At 38.8% G+C, this 27500-nt stretch overlaps 1 protein-coding gene and 1 long non-coding RNA gene across 2 annotated transcripts in view; one reads left to right on the top strand and one right to left on the bottom strand.

Annotated features, from left to right (window-relative positions):
• Window positions 1–18642, bottom strand: part of LOC123501919 — a 68124-nt gene extending 49482 nt beyond the window's left edge. Inside the window, exon 1 of the mRNA XM_045251004.1 lies at window positions 18218–18642. Coding sequence (XP_045106939.1) covers window positions 18218–18296 — 79 coding nt within the window. The 5' untranslated portion in view covers window positions 18297–18642. The remainder of the gene's footprint in view (window positions 1–18217) is intronic.
• Window positions 1–27500, top strand: part of LOC123501920 — a 113329-nt gene that overhangs the window by 59580 nt on the left and 26249 nt on the right. The gene's annotated exons all lie outside the window — the stretch shown is intronic.

Raw genomic sequence — 27500 nt, forward strand, 5'->3', positions numbered from 1 at the left:
TTAATAGTATTAGTAGTAGTAGTAGTAGTAGTAGTGGTAGTAACAGTGGTAGTAACAGTGGTAGTAATAGTAGTAGTGGTAGTAGTAGTAGTAGTAGTAGTAGTAGTAGTAGTAGTAGTAGTAGTAGTAGTAGTAGTAGTAGTAGTAGTGACCCGAAAAAAGACATTACAAAAAACACAAAAAGAATATATATACCAATTCTTTGTCCAACTTAACAATCCCACTAATTGAGCTCAACCTGAACACTAAATCACGAAAAAAGAAATATTGAAAATGTCACAAATACTGTTCTAAAACACTTAAAGCGACATACGAAATGAAACTAACGAAAATGAAATAAGAAACATGTGTAGATTTTCCTTCGCTGCATCTGGCTAGTATTATGTAACGCTATGACTGGAAAGCGGAAGAAAACTGAGTGATATGTGATTAAGGAACCTTTTTTTTAATACTGTGGCCTATAGCTCCTGTATGTCTACTTGAATATGGGAAGCACTGTTCAGCATCCATCCATTAGCGGCGCAGGCAGTTTTGTTTATAGTTGTGCTCGTATTAGGGCCCATATCACCACCCAAGCGCATCTTTGAACCACCTAGAACCTGGGTATCATAGTAACATGTAGGTAACTTTAAACCACTCGACAAATGGCAAGATTTCAAGGCGGTTCGTGGTGGAGAGTGTTTAGCGTTTGTCTGCTCTGGACGGAGAGCAATGGTAAGACTCCCTTTTTGCAGTGAGGTTGGTCTTTTGTCTGAAGGGAAAGCGATGTAGTCTCTATGGTCTCTGGGTTTGTGGAGGCAAGCAGCTTCCTCAATAAACGTGAATTCTGAATCTTTTGCCAGAGTTACTTCACTATCCTCGCGTCACTTCGTCTGTGTTGTCACATGCCCGCAAGACATGATAAAAATGCTCCCCCAAAAACAAGAAAAATATATCCTTTTGCTTACAGAAGAGGATGTTTAACTCTTCAACACCATGACGTGTTTTCATATATATTCTGCTTACTATTTAGTGATTTTATACAGCTTCAGCTACTTATGTGGGGTATTTGAAGAGTGAAGGCTCTGTCCATTAATCGTCTGACCTCCATAGACTTCTTCCTAATATAAATGAAATCGTCAAATCATAACCAAAGCTCGTGATAAAAATGCATCTTGGTGGTGAACCGGTGAATGCAGTTTTGGGGCTCAGATGGACACTGCTCGAAAACTTTTTTCTGTATGTTTGTCTTCTCTCGCGTCACTCCTATAATCTAACCTCCTCACGAGCCTAAATCGCTACAGAAAGGCCAATAAAACTGACCCTTTGCTTACTGAAGAGTGTCGCTCATGCAGGTTTGAGAACACAGAATAACACTGCTTGATACTTTTTTATCTGAATAATTTACTTCCTTCGCGTCGCCTGTGCAGCAAATCAGAAGAGTTGCAGAAAGAAGGCCAATAAACCTGACCCTTTACTTACTGTTGCTATTGAAGTTTTGGTAACACTGGACACTTAAATCAACGTTCGACATTTATGAATATTTTGCATCCCTCGCGTGACTTCTGTATTGTCGCTAGCTCGCGTCTGAATAGCTGCAAAAATCCATTAAACTGACTGTCAATGCCCTCCGCGTGTTGAAGGTCGCTGGAGCAAGTCTCGGGACAACAGAGGGGTAGTCTTTTAATCCCCTTCAACACTGTCACTGCTCAACAATTCTTCCTGTAATCGTCTACCAGAAAAGAAGTTTAAGAAAAGCATAAAAGAAAAAAAAATAGGAAAAATAAGAAGAAGGAATGAAAGGGTAAGAAGGAAAAGAATGAGAAAGGGAAAGAATAAGACGAGAAAAACTAAATCAAATGGAAGGAAAGAAAATTAAGAAGAAAAAAAAATTGTGTGGAAGGAAACAAGAAGGAAAGATGATGATGAGGATGATGAAAAGGGAAATAATAAAGGAAGTAAAGAAAGAAAAGAATAAAAAGGAAGGAGAAGAAGAGAAGGGAAGAAAAGGAGGAGGAGGAGAACAAACATAAAAGGAGTAAGAAGATGAGGAAAAGGAGGAAAAAGAAGAGGAAGGAAGGCGAAGAAATAAAAGAAGGAAATGGATAAAAGGAAGATGAAGAAAAATAAAAAGCAGAAAAAAATTAAGAAGAGGAAGAAAATAAGGAAAATGAATGAAAAGGATGAAGAGAAGAAGCAAACAGAAGAGGAAGAAAGGAAAGGAAGGGAGAAAGAAAAAGAAAAGAAGGAGGAGGAAATAAGAGATAAAAAAGAAAAGGAAAGAAGAACAAAAACAAAAAGAAAATGAAAATAGAAGAAAAGAAGAAAAGAGAAGAAGAGGAGAAGGGAGGAAGAAGAAAAAAAATAGAAAAGGGACGAAGAAGAAGAAAAGAAGAGAAAATTGAAGAAGAAAAGATAAAAAGGAAAAGAAGGAAAAGAAACGACAAGAACAACAAAAGAGGAAAGAAAAAGAAAATAAAACATGGAGAAGAAGGAAAGGAAGAAGAAAATGAAAAAAAAATAGAACAACGAGAAAGAAAAGAGAAAGAATACAATAAGAAAAAAAAGATAAACTAAAACTAAAAACAGAGAAAATAAAATAACGAGAAAAAAGAGAAAGATTACAGCAAGGAAATTAAAGAAGAAAGAAGAAAATAAAAACAACATAGAGAAAATAAAATAACGAGATAAAAAGAGAAGGAAATAAAAGAAGATAAGCTAAACATAAAAACAAGACAGAGAGACAAAAGCGAAGTCTTCCCACGCTCTCTTTACTGTCACTAATCCGATTAAGTTCAAAATTACAAACAAGACCACAAGGAGAGAGAGAGAGAGAGAGAGAGAGAGAGAGAGAGAGAGAGAGAGAGAGAGAGAGAGAGAGAGGTAATCAAACAAAAAAGAATATCTAGTAAAATGAAAATTAAAAGACAAATTAAAAGGGAAAAAAATAAAGAAAATAAAATAATAAGAGCCTTACAGAACGGTACAGAATGAGAGAGAGAGAGAGGGAGGTAATCAAACAAAATAAATTCAGGGAGACGAGAAAATGAAATGAAAAAAGAAAATCTAATAAAATGAAAAGGAAGAAGAAGACATGAAAAGAAACGACGCATTAAAAGAGGAACAAAAATAAATAAAGAAGAGAAAATAGATGAAACAAATAGACAAACAGACGAACATACAGATAGACAGACAGACATACGAACATGCAGAGAGACAGACAGACAGACAGACAGACAGCAATAAACATCCCAAGTCACCATAACTTTCTAATCCTCTGTTTATGAATTTTTAGGTTAAATAATGTAAAGAAATGAGACAGACAGACAGACAGACAGACAAACAGTGGGGGAAGGATAAAGGGAACATAGATGAACTGAGAAGGGCAAACAGAGAGAGTGAGAAGGGATTAATTAAAGAAAACCAGACTTACCGCGTCACTCTTAAGAACACTCAGGAAAAGTCTTAATTGGTAATAGTAATAGCAGGACGATTATCATATTAAGCCCTTGAGATATTTGAAAATTATGCTTTGTAATGTAAAAGACTGTGGTGGTGAGGATTAGTGGTGGAGTGTGTAGGAGAGAGAGAGAGAGAGAGAGAGAGAGAGAGAGAGAGAGAGAGAGACCATTTCCATTTATTATATTTAAGGTTATTTATGTATTTTCAGTAGTAGATGTAGTACAAATAGTAGTAGAAGTGGTTGAATGTGGCAGTAGTAGTAGTAGTAGAAGTAGTAGTAGTTGTTGTTGTTGTTGTTGTTGTTGTTGTTGTTGTTGTTGTTGTTGTTGTTGTTGTAGTAATAGTAGTAGTAGTGGTAGTAGCAGACGTGGTGGTAGTAGTAGTAGTAGTAATAGTAGTAGTAGTAGTAGTAGTAGTAATAGTAGTAGCGGCAGTTTTTATCAGTATTTTATCATTTATGAAAAAGCAAGAAAATATCGTTATGAATCTCTCTCTCTCTCTCTCTCTCTCTCTCTCTCTCTCTCTCTCTCTCTCTCTCTCTCTCTCTCTCTCTCTCTCTCTCTCTCTCTCTCTCTCTCTCTCAGCCTTGTTAACCAGCGAATCAGAAACACTCCTCGCTTTGTTAGCCAATCAGAGCCGCCTTCCATATTTTTTATCCAATCAGAGACACTTTTTGGCCAAAGGAAAAGAAAAAAGACTAATAGATAACACACTCTTATTTTCTATCGTATTTTTACCACAATTTTCTTAACCTACACTTTCCTTCTTTTTTTTCTATATTTATCTCATTTACGATCTTCAGTATTTTGACTTTCCTTTGTTTTGATGATGGTGTTGATGGATAATCCTGCGAGTAATGAGTTTATGGTGTTTCTTGGAAGGATGGTTGATTACTGGTCCTCATTAGGTAGAGATTAGAAGGTGTAATCCCTAAGCTGTTTGTTATATGGCTTGTTATATTGGTGGTTGCGGTGTTGGTGGTGGTGAGGAGGAGGATGGAGAGAGGCATCGGCTTGGAAGAGAAAGATGGGAGTGTTCTGGAGAGGTTATGTAGATAGTGGAGTGTTTTAAGTTGTTTGTTGCATTTATTGATCCTTAAAACCTTGTTGATGGGGTACCTGCGCACACACACACACACACACACACACACACACACACACACACACACACACACACACACACACACACACACACACACACACACACACACGCAAGTAAAGTATGATTAGTTATCGTTGTATCAGTGTTTTCATTTCATGTTTCCTTTTGTATATAAGAGCTTTTATTTAGTTTCAATGAGCACTTAATGTTTGTATTCATTTATCTTTATCTGTTTATCCATTTATTTATATATCTATCTATGTATATCTATCTTTTTTATCTACATTATATTATTTCTACTTGATTTTAGTTTGCGTATTTTTGTATTGCTTTTGTGCTATTAAATGGTTTTTATGTAATAATCAATATATTTTTCTTTATCTGACGTCTACTGTTAAGAATCACTTCGGCCTTAATGGACTGGACGTGACAGAGTAACACAGGACAACACAGACGTTCAGTGCCACTTTGTCATATCCGCGACCTGCTCTATCAAGTTCCATAACAGCTGGGGAGGAAACCATGGTGGGATGATTATGAGCACAGCAAGTCGTGGTATCAGAGGTTCATGGCGTGGTTAGGATGGCAGCGGCTTTTGTCCGAGGCTGTTTAGGTTGAGAAGCTTCGATTTTTCAGACCACCTTTCACATCAGTTCACATCAACGCTGCCCACATCAGGCCACCGTGAGAAGTATCAAGGTTCTTCAGGGTCAATTGGAAGCATATGTGGATGTAACAAATTCCAAGGAGTTCCAGACAAAACCACCACACCAACCTGGCAGCGATGAGTGGGCCTCGCATTTAGGCCATACTCAGACACTTCTGCGCCCTATCTACACTACATTCAAGAGGCTTTACTTAGAGTGACGAGGCTATTTAAGGATGTTTTATGGTTGTGGTGACAAAAAAAAGTATTCTACATTAACATAAATACTTTTGAGAATCCGGGTTATCATGTGCGTGGCTGTGATGAGATAGCGAATCGTTTCTGAACCACGCCCGACGCCAGTTGCCACCCACCCACAAAAATCCGGCTGCCTCTTGGCCCGCTTTTCACTCCCCGTTTCTTACGTCTGTCTGGAGAGGGAGTGCGTCATCAGCGGCGTCGAAACACATCCATCTGGCGTGAAGCGAGAATGTGTGTGCTTCCGTGAAACGCTGTTGCCGCGATATGTGGTAAATTTCAACGACACTACACGTACTGCCGACACTTCTTGCACGATGAGACACTTTTAGATTAATCTCAATCAGTTCTTGAAAACAACAACATATCAGCAATTCAAAACGCCTTACTTTTACGTCCGATTCCTTAACCTGGTAGGCCTAGGGTGGTGCCTGCTCATGAATGACTCTGGTTGTGGTATTTAGTAACAATTACTCCAAGCAGAAGTTTTTATCTTAGACCGTGGCCATGATTTGAACCCTTGCGCCTCAGGATCCATCAGAGGCCACAAAAACATCTTTACATATACCGTTCCATAACAACAGCAACAGCAGCAGCAACAATGACCATGTCTCACGGAAGGATATTTGGCATCTCATTATTTCTAGGCACTTTTTCCGTGGGCTGAGTAATGCCACTGTTGACACACCGCCTCCCCAGACCCGCTGCGAGACGGTGTGACGCAGCGGGAAATTCACGCACTTTTCACTCCCCTTCCCAACCCTGAAGATAGAGAAAACCAAAGGATGTGTGTGTGTGTCGCTCGCTCACCGCCCTTGGGAAGAGTGTAGGGGACAAAGAACGCAAATCACTGTGTGTTGTATAGAAGAGGATACCAACCCTCACTACTACTGCTACTACTGCTGCTGTTGCTTCTGCTTCTGCTTCTGCTCCTGCTCCTGCTCCTGCTACTGCTACTGCTACTGCTACTGCTACTACTACTACTACTACTACTACTACACCACCACTACTACTACTACTACTACTACTACTACTACTACTACTACTACTACTACTACTGTTGGTGTATGAAGCAACAGAAAATGTCAGTCTTTGGTTGCCTTTCAGCATGGTGGTGGTGGCGATGTTGGCTGTGATGGTAGTGGTGGTGGTGGTGGTGGTGGTGGTGGTTGTGGTTGTAAAAGGGATAGAAATGTTAATCATATAAATTTAAACTTAGCAATGCATACTTTATAATTCGCGTGATTTTTTTTTTATTATTATTTTGTATATTTTCCTCCTGTGTCTTATCTTCACTTTCTTTTCCTTTATGTTCTTTTTTTTATTTACTTTTTCTTTGATTTTAATCTTTCTCTTCAGCTGTTTATTGAAGTCTGTACGCACGTGTGTCTGTCTGTTCCTTAACTCTGCACAGATGACTTTCTCGGAGGTACTTCTAGACACACACGCACACACACACACACACACACACACACACACACACACACACACACACACACACACACACACACACATGCTATTCTTGTGTGTGTGTGTGTGTGTGTGTGTGTGTGTGTGTGTGTGTGTGTGTGTGTGTGTGTGTGTGTGTCTCTCTCTCTCTCTCTCTCTCTCTCTCTCTCTCTCTCTCTCTCTCTCTCTCTCTCTCTCTCTCTCTCTCTCTCTCTCTCTCTCTCTCTCTCTCTCTCTCTCTCTCTCTCTCTCTCTCTCTCTCTCTCTCTCACACACACACACACACACACACTGTTAAGAAGAAAATAATCTATGAATTTGTAATGTTCTTTACCTCCTCCTCCTCCTCCTCCTCCTCCTCCTCCTCCTCCTCCTCCTCCTCCTCCTCCTCCTTGATCCGAAGCTGTTTCTCTCGCATCTCTTCTTATTTGTCTGTTTTCTATCCATCAATTCGCTTCTACCTCTTATTCATCTTTATCTCCATTTTCACATTTTTCCAAGTACTGAGCGTCACTTTTTCGTTGTTGTTGTTGTTGTTGTTGTTGTTATCATTCTTTTTTTTTCTTTTTTCTTCGTATTTCCATTTTTTGCTGTTTTTCGTTTTTTTTTCTTTATTTTGACGGTTTTTTTCTTCATCATTATCGTTGTTACTGAAGCTTCTCCGTTGTTGTGTTTGTTGTTGATGGCTGTGATTGTGGTGATGGCAGCAATGGTAGTGGTGGTGCAGGTAGTAGCAGTAGTAGTAGTAGTAGTAGTAGTAGTAGTAGTAGTTAGCCCCTTCAGCACCATGACACGATTTCATATTCATTGTGCTGACTATATGGTGACTTTCTAAAGCTTCAGAAACTTATGTGGGTATTAAAATAGTGAAAACTCTTGCCATTTATCTTCTGACCTCCATAAATTCTTCCTAATGTAAATAAAATTGTCTAATTATATTCAAAACTAAGGTAAAAATGTGTCCCAGTACTGAAGGTATTGATAGCGATGTTGGCGGTGGATATGGTGATGCTGGCGGCTACACTGGCTAAGAACCCCAATGTGTTGTGTTGTGCCGCGCCGTGCCGTGCTGGATTGTTATGTTTTGTGTTGCGATGCAGTTTTGCTATAATACTGTTGTTTTCGTCCTCTTGTCCTCTTGTTTTGTCACTTTTTTGCGTGTGTCGGTGGGAGTGTGGGTGCGTGGATGGCTGGTCGTGGTGTGTGTGGGGTATCCGTTGAGTACGACGTTTGCAGGTGAGAGGTGTGTGCGGAGGAGGGTGCTGCGTGCTGTCTGAAAAACGGCGGTTGCTGGCCGTGAGTGGCGGGGCAGGATTAAAAGTTTGTCCAGCATGATCGGTGTCTCCAGTTTATTCCGTTCAGAGTACACCAGTATTAATCACTGTTGATAAGCTTTAGGAAGGTAAAGTTGAGGACATGAGTTATAGCTGTGCGTGGCTTCAGAGCTCATCTCCGTCTCACGCTATAGTCTTTCCTGGTGATTATTTTTCAAAGGAATAAAGCTGTGTTAAAACAGGTTTTCTTTGATACTTTCCCTTCTGACAGTGCAGAAACTTTATGCTAAACTATCAGCAAAATCATATAAACATGCTTGAAGTTACCATTAACTTCCACTGTGGTCTGTTGAAGTTAGTCGAGCTAAGACGCTAAAACGCTGAATATGAAGGATTGGCCTGTGAGTTTGTGGTGGGTGGCATGCCTTACCGCGGAGGATAAGGCCACGTGGACAACAAGCCCTCCAGAACTTACATTCCCCAGATTTCTCAGGTACACATTTATCAACCAAACGTAAAAAGCGTGAGCAGGTGGGCGAGGCGTGCACAGACTGGCCGGATCGGAACTTGTCGCGGATGAGTAGCGACATGCACCGCTGAGGCGATTATCATTGATGCCACTGAATAACTTACTAAAAGTTTTATGAGTGGGAGATTGAAGACAGTCTGTGTGGGTGCGGAGCGGATGTGGCTCCAAACTCATAAATGAATGAAGGGACTGATGAGAAAATAGATTGACACGTGTGTAGAAACAGTCTGGGTTGCCATACTCTTGCCGAGCCGTTGCCTCAACTCATACGGCCTGTCATGACTGGTAATGAGCGCGGCTTTGACAGGCAGCGTTGGCTGCTTCAACATTTCCTGTTTGGCTCCTCGGTGAAGCCTTTCAAATAACATTTTAATATCTTTAATCACTTATGTTACGGAGTGTTGCGACGTTATCCTCCCCTGCGCTTTAGTCCTATTAGTGTCGCGGCAACCCTCAGGACTGTAAACCGCTCTTGGGGCTGAGCGACGTGCCAAACCATGCTTGGGGAGGGAATACAACAAATACCCGGCCAGCCTGCTGCCAAGCCTCACCTCTGCTAGGAAAACTGACGCTTTGAAGCAACAAACGTTAATGACTAAAGTGCTCGATAATCTAATCAGGAAAGTGATAGGTGTGTGTGTGTGTGTGTGTGTGTGTGTGTGTGTGTGTGTGTGTGTGTGTGTATTTTGACGCGCGCAGTGAATTGAGTATTTCATTTCAGAAAGAGTCGACGTACACAAGTTTGTTTTCCTTTAATTTGTTTATTATATTACTTATTGGCGTTCGTTGGACAAACAAGCGACCGCCCGCTCCTGTCCGTCCCTCTGTGTGTCAGTCTAGCTGCTAGTAAGGAAGGGAAGAAGAGAAGAAAATGTAAAGGGAATAGTGATAAGGGAAAAAAGAAGAGGAAGGCAGTGTAAAGAAAATAGTGACAAGAGTAAAAATCAGAGAAAGAAAGCAATGCAGAAAGGAACAAAGAGGAGAAAAGAAAGGAAGAGAAGAAATGATTTGGTAAGGAAAGCAAGAAGAGAATGAAGAAAATATTAAGGGGATGGAGATAAGAGAAAAGAAGAAGAGGAAGACAATGTAAAGAGAATAGTGACAAGAGTAAAAATAGGAGAAAGAAGGCAATGCAGAGAGGAGCAAAGAGGAGCAAGGGAAGAAAGAGGAGAAATAAAGGCGGTGTCACACTAGCACTTTTTCCGTCGGTTAATGCGATTTCCGTCTAGTTTTCAACGTTCCGCATGAACTTATCGCATGAATTTGTCAGACGATAGGGATCGTTTCCGTCTGCTAATTTTCCGCCTTTGTTTACATACCAAGACCAAGACCACAAGACTTGCCGCGTCTCCTCAACCTGCTTCTACGTGCATTGGTTCTACCACTAAGCATGAACGCACCCATGCACGCTTTTTGGCTTGTTTAGCTCGTCTAAGTTTCTTAATACACAGTATTACGTTCAGAGCAGCGTATCTTTGCCGCAGCGTGGCCTCCATGTTTGTGTTTACATTGTGTTGGCGGGAAGTGACGGAAGTGACGACGAAACACCGTTTGTGTGTGACAGGCCGCACCCAAAATATTGTCGATTTTCTGAAAAACGACGGAAAAAGTAGACGGAAAAAGTGCTAGTGTGACACCGCCTTAAGACGGTGCTATAACGATATGAACAAAGGAGGAAAAGATAAGAGGATAATACTAAAAGATAATGTGAAAGGAATGGAAACAAGGAAAGCAAAAGAAGAAAAAAAGAGAAGCAATGATAAGAGAATGAAGATAAAGAGAGGAGGATGAAGACAGTATCAAGATAAAGAGAATGAGGGAACAAGAAAAAGTAAAGTATCATGTGAAGAGTAATAGTGGACGTCATTCTTGCTGGAACTCTCACGCATAAGGTTGTGTTAGTGCAAGTGTGTGGATGCTGGGAGTTAATGGGCTAGTAATGGTCAGTTAAGCGAATTCCTTGGTCTCTGGTAAACTCTGGAACTCCCTCCCTGCTTCTGTATTTCCAGTATTTTCATCTCTCTCTTACTTGAATGGTAAACTCTGGAACTCCCTCCCTGCTTCTGTACTTCTATCATTCTATAACTTGATCTCTATTAAACTTTGAAACTCCCTCCCTGCTTCTGCATTTCCATCTTTCTATGGCTTGAACTCTGGTAAACTCTGGAACTCCTCCTTCTCTGCTTCTTTACTTGCATTTTTCTATAGTGTGATCTCTGGTAAACTCTGGAACTCCTTCTCTGCTTCTGCACTTCCATCTTTATGACTTAAACTCACTGTAGAGAGTGAGAAGTGTCAGGAGAATGAAAAAAAAAAGTCAGAAAAATTAAAAAGGTGTCAGAAGAATGAAAAAGGTGTCAGAAGAATCAAAAAGGTGTCAGAAAAATCAAAAAGGTGTCAAAAGAATTAGAAAGGTGTCAGAAGAATGAAAAAGGTGTCAGAAGAAGAATGAAAAAGGTGTCAGGATAAGAATGAAAAAGGTGTCAGGAGAATTAAAAAGGTGTCAGAAGAAGAATGAAAAAGGTGTCAGGAGAAGAATAAAAAGGTGTCAGGAGAATGAAAAAGATGCCATAAGAACGAAAAAAAAATGTCAGAAGAAGAATGAATAAGGTGTCAGGAGAACGGAAAAAAGGTGTCAGAAGAATGAAAAAGGTGTCAGGAAAAAAAAAAAACTAAACTCACTAAAAAGAAAGCTCCAATAAGAAGAAAAAATAAAAGTTTAAGCCATATGATAAAAAAAAAGTACCAAGAAAAGATTACCACAAATTGGGAAAGTATTGGAAAAATTCGACAAAAGACACAGAAAAATAGACAAGGACCACAAGAGGAGTGTAACCCATTTTTGAAGCACTGGGAGAGAAAAGCAACTCCAGAATAACAAAAGACATGCAGATAAATAGAAAAAAAAAACATGAGAGAAGTGTAACCCATTTTTGAAGCACCGAGAGAGAATAGTGAGTCTCAAATCAAAGCTGCTGAAAAAAATAAGTATATATGAAAGGCAAAAATAAGTGAAAAAAAAATTGATATCACTTCTGAAGAGGAACAACAGAGGAGTGTGTGTGTGTGTGTGTGTGTGTGTGTGTGTGTGTGTGTGTGTGTGTGTGTGTAGGGTCGCCAAATTGCGGATTTCCAGAACATTTTTCCCTTAATCTCTCTCTCTCTCTCTCTCTCTCTCTCTCTCTCTCTCTCTCTCTCTCTCTCTCTCTCTCTCTCTCTCTCTCTCTCTCTCTCTCTCTCTCTCTCTCTCTCTCTCTCTCTCTAGACTCTCACACACACACACACACACACACACACACACACACACACACACACACACACACACACACACACACACACACACACACACAAACAAGGTAATGGTTTGTTTTCGGCAAAATTGAACTTGTATTGTAGACATGAGAGGAAAAAAAACTATGAAGTACAATAGGAAATTAAATGAAAATAATCAAGAGTAAGAAATAATCGAGAAAGAGAGAAAAAAAAAGGAAGAGAAGAAAAAATGAAGCAACAATAATGGAAACGTAAATAAAGAATGAGAAAGAAGAAAAAATAAATTTGAAAAAATGAGGAAGAGAAGCAAGAGGAAATAATAGGAAATAGAATTGAAAACGTTAATTAACAAAGGAAAAAGAGAGAGAAAAGAAAAAGAATAATGGAGAGAGAGAGAGAGAGAGAGAGAGAGAGAGAGAGAGAGAGAGAGAGAGAAGTAAGGTAAGCATGATAAAGAAAGGGAAAAACAACGTAAATGAATAACAAACAAAGTGATAATAAACAAATAATGAAGAAAATAAGAGGAAGAAAGAATCATTTAGTACTAGAAAATAAAAAAACAAAAAAAAGCTAGAAATAATAATAATAATAATAATAATAATAATAATAATGTATGATTTTAACCCCTTCTGTACTGAGACACATTTTACCATGAGTTTTGTGCACGATTACACCATTATATTGACATTAGGAAGTGTCTATGGAGGTCAGAAGATTAATGGTAAGAAAGTTAGAAATACTACTATTATATGATTTTAACCCCTTCAAAACTAAGACACATTTTTACCTTGAGATTTGTGCACGATGAGACCTTTATATTGACATTAGGAAGTGTCTATAGAGGTCAGAAGATTAATGGCCAGAGTCTTTACTATTTCAACCCCCGACATGTGTTTCTGAAGCTGTAGAAAATCACTAAATAGTAACCAGAATGAATATGGAAACGCGTCGTGGTACTGAAGGGATTGAAGTTGAATATGGAAAAAAAAGTACGTTGAGGTGTTTCTTTAAAGCGTTATAGAATACATCTGGATTGAGTTTATGGTGACGTAAGAGGAGAGAGATGAGACGATACATTACCAGAGTCGGGAGGATAATGTCGCTCAAGAGGAAGGTTTCTAGACATTTATCCTTCAATTTTGAGTAATTCTTTTAGCTTTTTCTGTAAGGAGTGGCATCTCTCTCTCTCTCTCTCTCTCTCTCTCTCTCTCTCTCTCTCTCTCTCTCTCTCTCTCTCTCTCTCTCTCTCTCTCTCTCTCTCTCTCTCTCTCTCTCTCTCTCTCTCTCTCTCTCTCTCTCTCTCTCTCTCTCTCTCTCTCTCTGCCTAATCCAGTGTTTCTCTTCCATGGAAAAAGTTAATAAAAGGAAAGGAAATTTGTTAATAGAAATAAAATAGATAGAAAGGTTCGCGTTTATGGAGTCTTGTACATTAACCCCTTCAGTACTGGGACACATTCTTACCATTTTTTTTTAGGCATGATTAGACGATTTTACTTGCATTAGGAAGGGTCTATGAAGATCAGAAGGTTAATGGCCAGAGTCTACACTATCTTAATCCCCCACATGAGTTTCTGAAGCTGTAGAAAATCGCCATATAGTAAATAGAATGAAAATGAAGACACGGCACGGTACTGAAGGGGTTATTGAAGAGTTGAAGTCTGCAAAGGTGATTATAAGTGGCTGTGAGAATAACAATGACATGAAGAAGTGAAAGGAGGAGGTTTGAAGGTTGAAGGAAGAAGAAATAGTTTCTTAGATGCGAAAGAGGAAACACAAATTAAGAGACAAAAAAATGCTTATGTGTTGAAAAGATAAAATAGAAAAGTGGAAAAAGAATAGCAAAACGTTCTGATAATGAGAAAAGAAGGAAAGGAATATGAAGAAGGAAAAGAAGACCATAAGAGAAGAAAACAATAACAGTAAAATTAATAAGAAAAACGAACAAGAAGAAGAAAAAGAATGAATGGATGAATAGAAAACAAAGTCAAACTTGTAACTTGTGATATAGAAACTAATCACAGTAATGAATTAAAATGATGAAAACGATAAGAAGAAAATACACAAATAATAATAATAAATAATAATAATAATAATAATAATAATAATAAATAATAGTAATAATAGTAATGATGATAATGATAGTAACACTACTACTACTACTACTACTACTAATAATAATAATAATAATAATAATAATAATAATAATAATAATGATAATACAAGAAATTTTAAGCCACAAAGAGCAAAAATTAAGACGAAAATAACAAAATGCACAATAATAATAATAATGATAATAATAATAATAGTAATAACAATAATAACAACAATAATAAGAACAATAATAATAATAATAATAATGATAATACAAGAAATTTTCAGCCACAAGGAGTAAAAATGAAGACGAAAATCAATCAAGATAATAAATCTGCTGGTGCTTGTTCTTCGTTTGTGTTCCTCCCTTGTGTTCCTTGCTCCTAGAAACACCTGTGGAATGAGTGGCGCTGATTACAGATATGCAACAGGTGTGTGCGTTTCTCTCTCTCTCTCTCTCTCTCTCTCTCTCTCTCTCTCTCTCTCTCTCTCTCTCTCTCTCTCTGGTATTTTCCCTTCATTCCTTCTCATTATTTATTTATACTTTTTTGAGATGATTGTAAAGATGAGGAGGTGGAGGAGGAGGAGGAGGAGGAGGAGGAGGAGGAGGAGGAGGAGGAGGAGGAGGAGGAGGAGGAGGAGATACCAGAAAAGAGAGAAGAAAAAAGGAGGACAATAAGGGCGATGATGATGAGAACCAGGAAGAGGAGGAGGAGGAGGAGGAGGAAGAGGAGGAGGAGGAGGAGGAGGAGGAGGAGGAGGAGGAGGAGGAGGAGGAGGAGGAGGAGGAGGAGGAGGAGGAGGAGGAGGAGGAGGAGGAGGAAAGAATAACAAAAATGGGAAGGAGGACGAAAAGAGGAAGAAGAAGAAGATGATGATGATGATGATGATGATGACCAAGAGTTAAAAAAAAAGATCAAGAATAAAAAGAAGAAGAAGAAGAAGAAGAAGAAGATCAAAAGTAAAAAGAAGAAAAAGAAGAAGAAGAAGAGATCAAAAGTAAAAAAGAAGAAAAAGAAGATCAAGAGTAAAAAAAAAAAAAACAAGGAAGGAAAGAATAAAATGCGACGCAAAATAACCAAATGAAGAAAGTACGAGAGAGAGAGAGAGAGAGAGAGAGAGAGAGAGAGAGAGAGAGAGAGAGAGAGAGAGAGAGAGAGAGAGACCCGTTGTAACCAGTAGAAAAGAAAAATGGATGCAAAAAAGATGAACACAACTCAAAAATAAAACACTAAATTTTCTTGATCAAATTTGCTTCGCTGCTCAACTTTCCCATGGTTACTGTTTGCTTTTGACTTAGACTGCCACGTGAATTGTATCATGACACTCTAAACTATGACACGTGCATATACACACCTCGGTTATTCACTACTAAGTATCTCCTTTAGCCCATAAATTCCCGTGAAAAGCCCACATGGTATAAATAAAAAGATATAAGAAAAATAAAAGGTGAAAGTGAAGAAAAATGAAGAAAAACGGGGAAAAATAGATAAAATGATAACAAGGACCAAAGAAAAACGAAAAGACGAAAATGAATGAAAATCAAGAAAAACGTGAAAAAAATAGATAAAATGATAAAAACTGAAAAAATTTGAGACGAAAATGAATAAAAATGAAGAAAAAAGGGAAAAAATAGATCAAATGATAAAAAGAAGTAAAGAATGCAAAAAACAGGTTCACCATTATCATTTAACATCGCTCAGTTATCGGCAACCTTTATTATATACTACTAGGGTGTCATTTTGCAAGAAGCGAGCCTAAATGTAAGTTTTCGGGACATATATGACACTTTAAACTATGACACGTACATAAGCACCTTTGTTATTTATCTACTAAGGTGTCAGTGTGTAATAAGCGAGTCTAAATGTAAGGTTTCGATGATAAATTGAAAGAAGGTGAGGCAAAGACAAATAGACAGATAGACAAATAAATAAATGGTGTATATCAATTGAGTAAGAGAAAGAAGATAAGTTGACAGGAACATGAAATAGCATAGGTTAAATCGACAACGCACTATTATTCTCCTCCTCCTCCTCCTCCTCCTCCTCCTCCTCCTCCTCCTCCTCCTCCTCCTCCTCCTCCTCCTCCTCCTTCTTCTCTTCCTCTTTTTCCCTCAGTTATCTCAAAAAGCTTCTTCCTTATTCGTTATCTTAAAAACAGGAAACTGGTCTATTGATCCGAAGCCTTATCTTTAGACCTCTCCACATATCTTGATTCCCACAAACATAAATATGATTAACCCCTTCTGTGTTTCACCCCACTATTTCCAAAAGCTTTTATTTAAATATACACAAGTTTTTTAAAGGTGTTTTGCGATTCTAGAGGCAGAGTGACAAGATTTCTATATTATTAACCGGAGAAACACACTTGAAAACCCCGCTGGTCGTCTCTGTGGCTTTGGAAAATAGTCGTGGTGAGAGAGCAGAGGGTTTATGAATATGGACCAAAAAGTCAAGTGTTTCTTTCCTGTATGGTATTTGAGAGAGAGTTAGACTGTTAGAGGGAAAAATATATGAAGAAAAATGTTTAGAATGGTAGTGTTATTAAATGTAGAATATATGAGTGTAGTAAAAACTTGAAGCTGTAGAACTATTTTTATTGTCTTCCTCTTTCTTCTACTTTCGACGAGAGCCTTGAGTCTGTTGCCACTTTCACTGGTAAACTCTGGAACTCTTTATCTCTATCTCTCTCTCTCTCTTCATCTTAACCCAAACTCTTATTCTTTAAACCCTTTTGCTGGTAAACTCTTGAACTTCTCGTCTGTTTCTCTTTCCTATCTCTTTATCTTGACCAAAATTCTTAATCTTCCAACTTTTTCATTGGTAAACTCTGGAACCTTTTACCTGTTTCTTTCCTGTCTCTGTCTTAATCCAAATTCTTATTCTTTAAACTCTTTCATTGGTGAACTCTGGAATCTTTTAACTGTTTCTCTTTCCTCTCTCTCTATCTTAACACAAACTATTATTCTTTAAACCCTTTCGCTGGTGAATTCTAGAACTCTTAACCTGTTTCTCTTTCCTCTCTCTATCCAAATTCTTACTCTTTAAACTCTTTCATTGGTAAACTCAGGAGCTCTTTACCTGTTTCTCTCCCCTATCTATTAATCATAGCCAAAACACTCATTTTTTTCAATCCCTTACACTAGTAAACTCTGGAACCCTCTGCTTGTTCCTCTTTCTCTTCTCTTAATCATAGCCAAAACGCTTTTTTTTTATCCCTTACACTGGTAAACTCTGGAAGCCTCGCCCAGTTTTTCTTTCCTTTCTTAATCATAACCAAAACACTTATTTTTTTTATCCCCTACACTGGCAAACTCTGGAAGCCTCGCCCAGTTCCTCTTTCTCTTCTCTTAATCATAACCAAAACCCTTATTCTTTATCCCTTACACTGGCAAACTCTGGAAGCCTCACCCAGTTTCTCTTTCCTCTCTTTTAACCTTAACCAAAATCTTCACTCTTTCATCCCTTTCACTGCTAAAATGTGGAACGCTTTACCTTAAATTTCTCTTTCCTCTTTCCTAACCTTAACGGGATACTCACTCTTTCATCTCTTTCACTAGTAAATTGTGTAACTCTACCACTTTCTCCCTTTCCTTCTTCCTTAACTTGAACCTTCACGCTTTCATCCTTTTCGCAAATAAATTCTGGAATTGTATCTGCTTCCGTTTCTCCTCCTTCCTAATGTTCAACTGTCCTCAGAGCCTTCATTCTTTCATCCTCTTCATTGGAACTCTCCACTGATTCTACTTTTCCATCTTACTATGAGTTGAAATGTGTTTAGAGGCGAGTATCAAGCCACCTCAAGAACTGAATAAAGAGAGCTGACTGGGGCATTTTTCTAGATAACTTATAAGGAGAGAACAGTAAAGTGGGCATTTTTTTTTTATATAAACACTATAGACCAGTCCCTTTTTCCAAACAAGATTGAGTTAGGTTCTATTTGGTTGACTTTGGAATTTTCAAGATCAGGTTATAGGTTAGTTTTGAGTTAAGTTATGCTACGTTGATTAAGTTTGAGTTAGGTTAGGTTAGGTTAGATTAGGCTACGCTAGGTTAGGTTGGGTTAGGTTAGGCTGCATTGCGTTAGCTTAGGTTACATTCGATGAAAACGGTGGATAGTAACTACACACACACACACACACACACACACACTTACCTTCAGCCGCAGGAGTCAGTACGAGGAGGAAAGGCAGAACCAGCAGTAGGAGAGTGGAGATTCTGGCCCAGGTCTGCATGGTGCGTGCTGCGGCGACGGGGCGTGAAGAAAGAGACAGGGAGAGAGAGTCACACGAGGAGAGATGGAGAGGAGGAAGCCCCGAAGTAGACGAGCTTTTAGAGACACGTGAGGACTTGGAAGCTATGTGAGTGAAGCTAGAGAGTACAAAGCTTCAGAACTCGACTCGGAATAGCTCCAGTTTCGTGTTGGTTGGAGAAAAGAGAAAGAGAGACGAGTGTGTGTGTGTTGTGTGTGTGTGTGTGAAGTGAGAAGTTCGTGTTTTCTCTCTGTGTTCTCTGCGTTTGGCCAGACCGCGGAGAGAAGTGGCAGGCAGGGAGGGACGCGGGAGAGTCAAGAGTGGCACACGGCGACGCTCAGTTATATGGTGTTGGTGGCACGGGCTGTGTGTGGGTGCGGCGGCCCCCTCACTCTCTCTCTCACTCTCATTCTCTCCACCCAGCCCCGCTCGTTCACACCTCCCCCTGCCCCTCTCCGACCACACACATTTGTACCCTCCCCTTACCTCCCCTCTTTTTCCCCTCTTTACCCACCCACTGCCTAACACTTCCCACATCCTTCTTCCTCCTCCTCCTCCTCCTCCTCCTCCTCCTCTTCTTCCTCCTCTTCCACCAGTCACTCTCTCGTCTCCGTTCGTCTCAAAATCTTTCGCTCGCATGACTGACTAAAATTTTACTTCCCCACAATGAATTTAATGGAGAAAAAGTAACGTGGCTTGCTATTTTATGCTACGTTCTTTGTTTTTTATGCTGATTGTGCCTATGCTGGTGTGTTTTGAGGCATACTTAAAGAGCGCACAGTGTACCGGGGTGGCCAGAAGACTCACGGTGACTTAGGGAGTGAGCGAAATGAGGTTTAGCAGTGAAGTGTGTTCCTGGCTCCTGATTGGTGGTCGTGGTCAGGTTAACTTGCTAGGGATTGGTGGAGACTGCCTGGCTTTTTCCCTGCTCCCTCCTACTTTTTCTCCTTTCCCCACGTGCTTCTCCTCCTCCTCCTCCTCCTCCTCCTCCTCCTCCTCCTCCTCCTCCTCCTCCTCCTCCTCCTCACAACGCCCATTACTCTTGTTACGCTGACAAACTGTTATAATAATTAGCTCTAAGGATGATAATGATGATAAAGATTGTGATAGAAAAAAGAAAGTGGGATTTTGATAGTGATGATGTGGATGGTGGTGGTGGTGGTGGTGGTGGTGGTGTTTTTGTTTTGTTGTTGTTGTTGTTGTTTATCTTTTGAATGTTATGTGTGTTGTTTTCCTTTTTTTATTATTATTATTGTTATTATTATTATTATTATTAGTAGTAGTAGTAGTAGTAGTAGTGTCATTATTATTGATATTGTTATTGTTGTTGTTGTTATTATTATTGTTGTTATTGTTATTATTGTTGTTACTGTTATTATTATCATTATTATTATTATTGTTATTATTATTATTATTATTATCATCATCGTTATCATTATTATTATCATCATTATTATGATTTATTATTATAATAGTAGTTTAGTAGTAGTAGTAATAGTAGTAGGAGTAACGGTAGCAGAAGTAACAGTAGTAGCAGTAGTAGTAGTAGTAGTAGTAGTAACAGTATTATTAGTAGTAGTAGCAGCAGCAGCAACAGCAGTAGTAATAGTTGTAGTAGTACGTAGCAGTAGTAGTAGTAGTAGTGGTAGTAGTAGTAGTAGTAGTAGTAGTAGTGGTAGTGGTAGTAGTAGTAGTAGTAGAAGTAGTAGTAACAGTAGTATATAATGACAAAAACAATACGAGAAGCAGCAAAAAACCACCAGGCCTCCAGGCGGCAGTGCCTTTATGAAACACACCACTTGTTTCCACCAATCATTCCCATCCACATATTTTTCTAATCTTTATCTAAAGTTCCCTATTGACTCAGCACTAACAACATAATTACTGAGTTAGTTTCAGTTATCCACTTACTTTGAGAACCAGTTCCTTCCCATCTCTTTCTTAAGTCTAAATTTCTCAAGCTTGAACCCATTATTTCTGGTTCTGTCCCGGCTTCTGAACCTAAGAACTGCTTTTGTCCTCTTTGCTATAACCACTATACCACTTCAGTACTTCGATCAAATCCTCTCTTAACCTACGTCTCTCTAAGAAATGCAATTTTATCAACTTCGTAGGAATGTCCTTCATCCCCTGTATTTTTTAAACTTTCTCCTTTGTACCGATTCTAATAGACCTGTACAGCATAATCTAGATAAGCTCTGACCAGCGGCAAATATAACTTCAATATTATTTTTGGATAACAGTTCCAAAGTGAATCCTGATGTTTGTGTATTGTTTTCTTAGACCGAGATCGGATATATTATTCTTAATCTTTTGTTCCCATTAAAGAAGTACATGTCTTATTAAACTCTCATTATAACCAAGGAATCACTTGAGAACTCTTAACTGATCTTGATGAAGATTAAGCGTTTAACATGTGAGAAAGAATGAAATATGAAGATATCTTGTTAAAATACTGTTATGATTAAGAAAACACTTGAATGTCACAGATACCTTCAATAGATCCTTATGGAGATTAAATCTCTAAACATGAGATGGAACAAAGGGAGTTTAATCAAACTCATAATCTTGGATCTAACTTCTGTCGGGTCCCTAGGCACTGTGGGTCACTGAAAATTAAGGGTATTGACTTGTTTGTGATGTAGGGCATGATATCTGTAATCTTCAACATTGAGAATAGCAGTGATACATCTGAATTCGTATGAGCAACATTATGTTATTACGCTGAGCTCAACACATGTGCAGTCACTGAGTGGCCTGAACCACACGATGCCGTCATTGGTGTGTTTGGGAATTATACTCCGAATTTGAGCCACACTTTATGAAGTTCAAAGAAAGGCCACAGCAGTCACAAGGCAAGCAGGGCCTCGTACTGGAAGAGGTAATCATGTGTGGGGAGGTCTTGCTCATGGAGGTAAACGGATGACCGCGAGCGCTTTGTGAGCCCGAAGGTTCTCAAGCGCACGGGTTCGAATCCTGGCCACGGTCCGAGGTTAGGAAGGGCATCCACTCGGGGTAACGGCTCCTAGATGCCAAAAGTAAAGTCCTCCTAACTTCTCTGTCAGCATGCACTGTCCTAGACCTAATGTAATAGGGGAACCGGACGTAAACCGAAAAAAAAAAAATAAATAAATAAGAAAAAAAATATATATATATATATACTCGTATATAAATATATATATATATATATATATATATATATATATATATATATATATATATATATATATATATATATATATATATATATATATATATATATATAATGTAGTGAACAGTGATACACCAGATCTCAGCAAATCTCATTCTTTATTCATTGTTGCAACGTTTCACCTTCGCAACGTGGAAACAAATAAATAAGGCAGGAGATCTGGTGTATCCTGTTCACCTCATCTATTACTTGGAACTTTATCTGATATATGAATTATGAATATGCAGCGTTAAACAGAAAATACAAGAGAAATGTAATAATTGTAGCAAGGGGGAATAAGATGATGAACGCGAGTGGAAAGAAAACCTACCTGTGAAAACATGCCAAGGGAAAGTGTTAATTTTTTCAGTGTTAATTTCCATGATGCATTCTTTCCAGTGCTCCGTTGTAATGGGAAGTTGTTTGGGTTTGCAAATTATCTCATTAAAGTTTTGACTGGGTATCTTTTCCTAGTCTGCCGTCTACCCCTCACTACTACTACTACTACTACTACTACTACTACTACTACTACTACTACTACTACTACTACTACTACTACTGATGCTGATACTGCTGCTGCTGCCAATAGAAAACTGGAAATAGATCATTTGTCAGTTCACCAGTGAAAGAGACGGAGAAGTGAAGGTGCCTCGAGGCTCTTGCATCAGCAGAATATACGGCGTACAGATGAGAGTAGTAGTGCAGTGAGGCCGCGTGAGGAGTCAAGAAGTTTGGAAAAGCAGGAACCATTAAAATAACGGTAGATGATATGAAAAGATGCAAGTTTACCAGCGTGAGCGAATGTAGACAGTTAACTGAAGGAGGAAAGTTCATGCCATGGAAAGCTTTTGACTTCACTCTGCTTAAAAAGAAGTTCGGAAAAGCAGGAACCATGGAAATGACAGCAGATAATATGAAGAGCTGCAAGTTTGTTAGCATGAGAGAATGTAGACAGTTAACTGAAGGAGCAAAGTTCACGATAATGAAAGCTTTTGACTCCACTCTGCTTAAAGAAATTCGGAAAAGTAGGAACCATAAAAATAACAGTAGATAATATGAAGAGATGCAAGTTTACCAGCGTGAGAGCTTGTAGACAGTTAACTGAAGGAGGAAAGATCATGCCATGGAAAGCTTTTGACTCCACTCTGCTTAGTAAGGCTGTGTGAATGGAACACGGCCAGCAGTGCATCAGACAAGGACGAATAAGCGAACACTGTACCGTTATTGTCCCTGAGGGGAGGATAAACACAGGAGCAGGTGACACAGAACACCTACCGTTATGGAACCCGCTATAACAAGAGATGTGTGAAATATCCAGCTGAGAGTTTTATAAATGAATAACCTTAGTGAAGAGGAAAGAGTAAAAAGAGAAAGGTGTTTGGAAGGTTGTGTCAAGTGGATAGGCATAAACAGCAACAGTAGTAGTGGTAGTAGTAGTGGTGGTAGTAGTAGTAGTAGTAGTAGTAGTAGTAGTAGTAGTAATAGTAATAGTAGTATTAATAGAAGTAGTACTTGTAGTAATAGAAGTAACAGTGGTAGTAGAAGTAATAGTAGAAATAGTAGTAGTAGTAGAACAAGTAGTAGCAGTAGTAGTAGTAGTAGTAGTAGAAGTAAAAAGTAGTAGTAGTAATAAAAGTAGTAGTAGTAGTAGTAGTAATAAAAGTAGTAGTAGTAATAGAAATAGTAGTAGTAGAACAAGTAGTAGTAGTAGTAGAAGTAATAGTAGTAGTAGTAGAAGTAATAGTAGTAGTAGTAGTAGTAGAAGTAATAGTAGTAGTAGTAGAACTAGTAGTAGAAGTAATAGAACTAGTAGTTGTAGTAATAGAAATAGTAATAGTAGTAGTAGTAGTAGAAGTTGTAATAGAACTAGTAGTAGTAGTAATAGAAGTAGTAGTAGTAGTAGTAGTAGTAGTAGTAGAATAAAAGTAGTAGTAGTAGTAGTAGTAGTAGTAGTAGCAGTAGCGGTAGCAGCAGCAGTGTTACATCAATTATTACCTGTTCTCTTAATTGCACACCTAACCGTGCAATCATGTCATGGGGCGATCTTCTCAAGCTTCCTCTCCTAAGAGCTTTGCGTGCCTTCTGTGCATACGTGTTAGTAAGGCAGATATAAGCGCTACGGGGAACGTGCGTGCTGTTAGTTCCCATTCCGCCTCGCCTTGTTCTTCCGGGCTTGACGGCACCAGTAGTAGTTGTTTCAGTAGTAGTAGTAGTAGTAGTTGTTGTTGTTGTTGTAGTAGTTGTAATAGTTGTTGTTGTAGTAGTAGTTCTAGTGTAGTAGTAGTAATAGTAGTAGTTGTAGTAGTTGTAATGTTGTTGTTGTAGTAGTAGTTCTAGTGTAGTAGTAGTAATAGTAGTAGTAGTAGTTGTTGTTGTTGTTGTTGTTGTTGTTGTGTGTAGTAGTAGTAGTAGTAGTAGTAGTAATAGTAGTTTAGGAGATACCTTCGCGTTGTTGTTGTTGTTGTTGTTGCTGTTGTTGTCGTCGTCGTCGTTTTCTTCTTTTTCTTCTTTTTCTTCTTCTTCTTCTTCTTCGTCTTCTTCAACTTTCTATTCCCTGGTTTTGCTCATCATCCTCGTCCTCGTTCTCCTTTCCTCTTTTTCTTCATCATGGTTCTCATTGATCTTCTCGTCTTGTTTTGTTTTTTCTGTATTCTTTTTCTCTCTCCTCATTTCCCTCCTTTCATATTTTTTCTTATTCATTCCCCTTTTTTTTTCTTTAACGATTTTCCTTCTTATCTTCTTTGTTATGTTTTCGTTCCTCCTTCCTTCAGACATCTTGCGAGTTAACTCTTTCAATGCTATCCAATTTTGTCGTATTACACGTTTCATTAAGAGATTTTATTGTTTTGACGATCATACTTGGCTTTATCAGAGGTGTATAGACCATCATGCCGCTCATCCAGGGTAATTGTTCCGCACTAACTCAATTTTAACTAACTGATAGGTGATTTGATGACGTTAGAAAGCTGTTTGTGGCATTGCACAGGTTAACTCCTTCAGTACCATGACGCGTTTTTGTTATGTGTTTTGGGGTGCGATTAGACGATTTTGCTTACATTAGGAAGGGTCTACGGAGGTGTGAAGATTAATGGCCACAGTCTTCACTATTTTAATCCCCCACATAAATTTCTGAAGCTGTTTAAAGTCACCAAATAGTAAGCAGACTGAATAGGGAAAATGCGTCGTGGTACTGAATAGGTTAATGGTAGATACGAAATCACTTATAACTTTTCAATCACTATTAATGTCACGATATTTGTCATTATGTTTTTATGCGCATGTAAGGCAGTTTGAGATTAACGCAGAGGCTTGTTACATCTCACGCTCATCTTGTAGTATAGGAACATATCAGAAAACGAAGGAAAATGCAGGGAACATGAACATCAGAAAACAGGGAAAGCTACAAGAATTCATCAATCCTACACGTGACAGCCTCAGTATAAAGCACGGCTACGTACATTTATTTCTACTTCTCATCCTCACAAATCTATCTTATCTTCTTTTTGAGCTACATTGGCTAGAATCGCTAAATAATATCAGTTTCGAGTTTTGAATAATAAAGTAATAGTGTTTGTACGTCTGTTGATGGTGACAAGCTTTCCTAAAGTGTGATAGATATATATATTGTACAATTTCAAACGGTTTGGTTGCCGGAGTACGAGAATTTAGCCTAAAATCCCCGTGAGAGAGCGTAGAATAATGAATCTTCTATGTTATACCCCTGGAAAAACATCTTAGTCCCGTACACCATCAAAAAAATAATCTGAATCGAGGTAAAAACTGATAGAACCTTTGCTCACGTGACGACTTCCCAGCAGCAGCAACAGTGATAGTAACAGCAGCAATGGTCTCGAGTGGTCCTTTCTCTAATCCATGAGACACCCTCCTCGTCCTGTCCTGCTCCGTTCCTCAGTCGCCTCACCTACATTATTCTCACCACTCTGTTCGTCTTTGATCACTTCCTTAAAGTTTTACGTCCTAGAAATTTTGTAAGGTTTGAAATTGACACGCGTGGGTCAAGATTACATAGGTGAGTCTGTAATTTTCATGGCAGGGAAGGAAGGAAGGAGTGGAAGAGTGAGCATGGCGTGGCGCAGTGCTGAGGGAAGGGCGAGTGCAGTGAGATAGAGTTGTGGAGATGCGACCTAGATACGATGTAGATACGAGTTAAATACGACGCAGTTAGATTATGATACGACATTATAAGAACTAAAAAAAACGACTTGATGGGAATTTAATACGACTTAGATGCGAATTAATTAAGTACGACCTTGGCACAACATATACGTCTTAAATGTCACACAAATTCAACTGAGGATAAGACGACCAAATTTGCGACTTAGATGGGAGCTTAATACGGTCTCAACACGACGTATATGTGACACAAATACGACTGAGACATAAAGTTAGAAATATGAGATACTTACGAACCAGAATGGAGGGATAAGAAAAAAAATAGACAAAATATGAAACAAATGAATAACAATAGGAGGAAATAACGAAAATCAAACGAAAACACTAAAATATTCTGGCGATAATGTAAATAAAACGCAAAATGGCAGTAGAAGTAATATAAATCAACATGTTTTGTAGCACAAGTTAGTGATGAAACTCAAAAAACAAGGTAAATACGAAACACTGGATACAATAACCATTTCCTCGTACACCCTCCTCTCTATGATCGTTTAGGCTAGAGGCAAATGAGGGAATCGGCCTGCTGGGTGGTACGTGGAAGTAGAAAACGGGCTGGGTGTCTTCTCAAATCAAGAAAGGACACCTCAAGTCAAGTACTTCTTTCGTTTCTCTTCTCGAGCTGTTAGACATGATGTAAGTTTGCAGTGAGATTAGAGGTACTTTCACTGTTCAAGCAAATATGTTTTAACGGTGACTTAACCCCTTCAGTACTGGAACACATTTTTACCTTGAGTTTTGGGTAGTGAATCTCAAAAAAGAAGGTAAATACGAAAAAATTGGATACAGTAACCATATATTCGTACTTTCACTGTTCAAGGAAATATGTCTTAACCCCTTCAGTACTGGAACGCATTTTTACCTTGGGATTTGAGTAGGATTCGATCACTTTATTGGCATTAGGAAGGTTCTATGGAGGTCAGAAGATTCATGGCCGTAGTCTTCATTATTCTAATCCGCCACATAAGTTTCTGAAGCTGTATAAGATCAATAAATAGACATCAGAATGAATATTAAAACCTGTCATAGAACAGAAAGGGTTAATCATATTTATGTTTGTGAGAATCAAGATATGTGGAGAGGTCTAAAGATAAGGCTTAGGTAAAATAGACCAGTTTCTTCCTTTTTTTTTAAGATAACGAATAAGGAAGAAGCTTTTTGAGATAACTGAGGGAGGAAGAAGAGTAGGAGTAGGAGGACGGGGACGAGGAGGAGGAGGACGAGGAGGAAGAGGAAGAAGAGGAGGAGGAGGAGAAAAATATTGTAAATTTAAGCTATGCAGTATCATGTTCCCGTCAACTCTCTCTCTCTCTCTCTCTTTTTTTTTTTTTTTTTTTATTTAAACAAAACTTAATACAAAGGAACATGTACCCAAAGGCGCACTGTCGTGTGCTACCTATTCTAAGGGTACTACAATCTATTTCTCTACAATATTTACAAGACTTAAAAATAGATAATATACAAGATGGTCAGCATGTAAATGGAGCACTATTCGTTTCACTTCACTAGCACTATTCACGCACTGCACTACACTGAGTGTCACGTCACAAAGAGTGTCAGAGGAGTTGGCAGTGTCTGTCTCCACTTATGTGCCATCAGTTTGACACTGTGTGTTCATCTCCTGGACGTGAGGCACCGCGGCCGTGAACAAGTTCCACATCCTGGAGACGCGTCCTGCGAAGGTGCGTTGATGCTGACACCCGTGGGATCGCGGCACCTCTACGGCGTCACCACCATTGAGCACCGTTCTCGTGCTCCGTGCGGTGACTCTTAGAGGATGACGCAGCCCTGCCAGATGTGGCACT

Source organism: Portunus trituberculatus, chromosome 10 (assembly GCF_017591435.1).
Source record: "Portunus trituberculatus isolate SZX2019 chromosome 10, ASM1759143v1, whole genome shotgun sequence".
NCBI lineage: Eukaryota > Metazoa > Arthropoda > Malacostraca > Decapoda > Portunidae > Portunus > Portunus trituberculatus.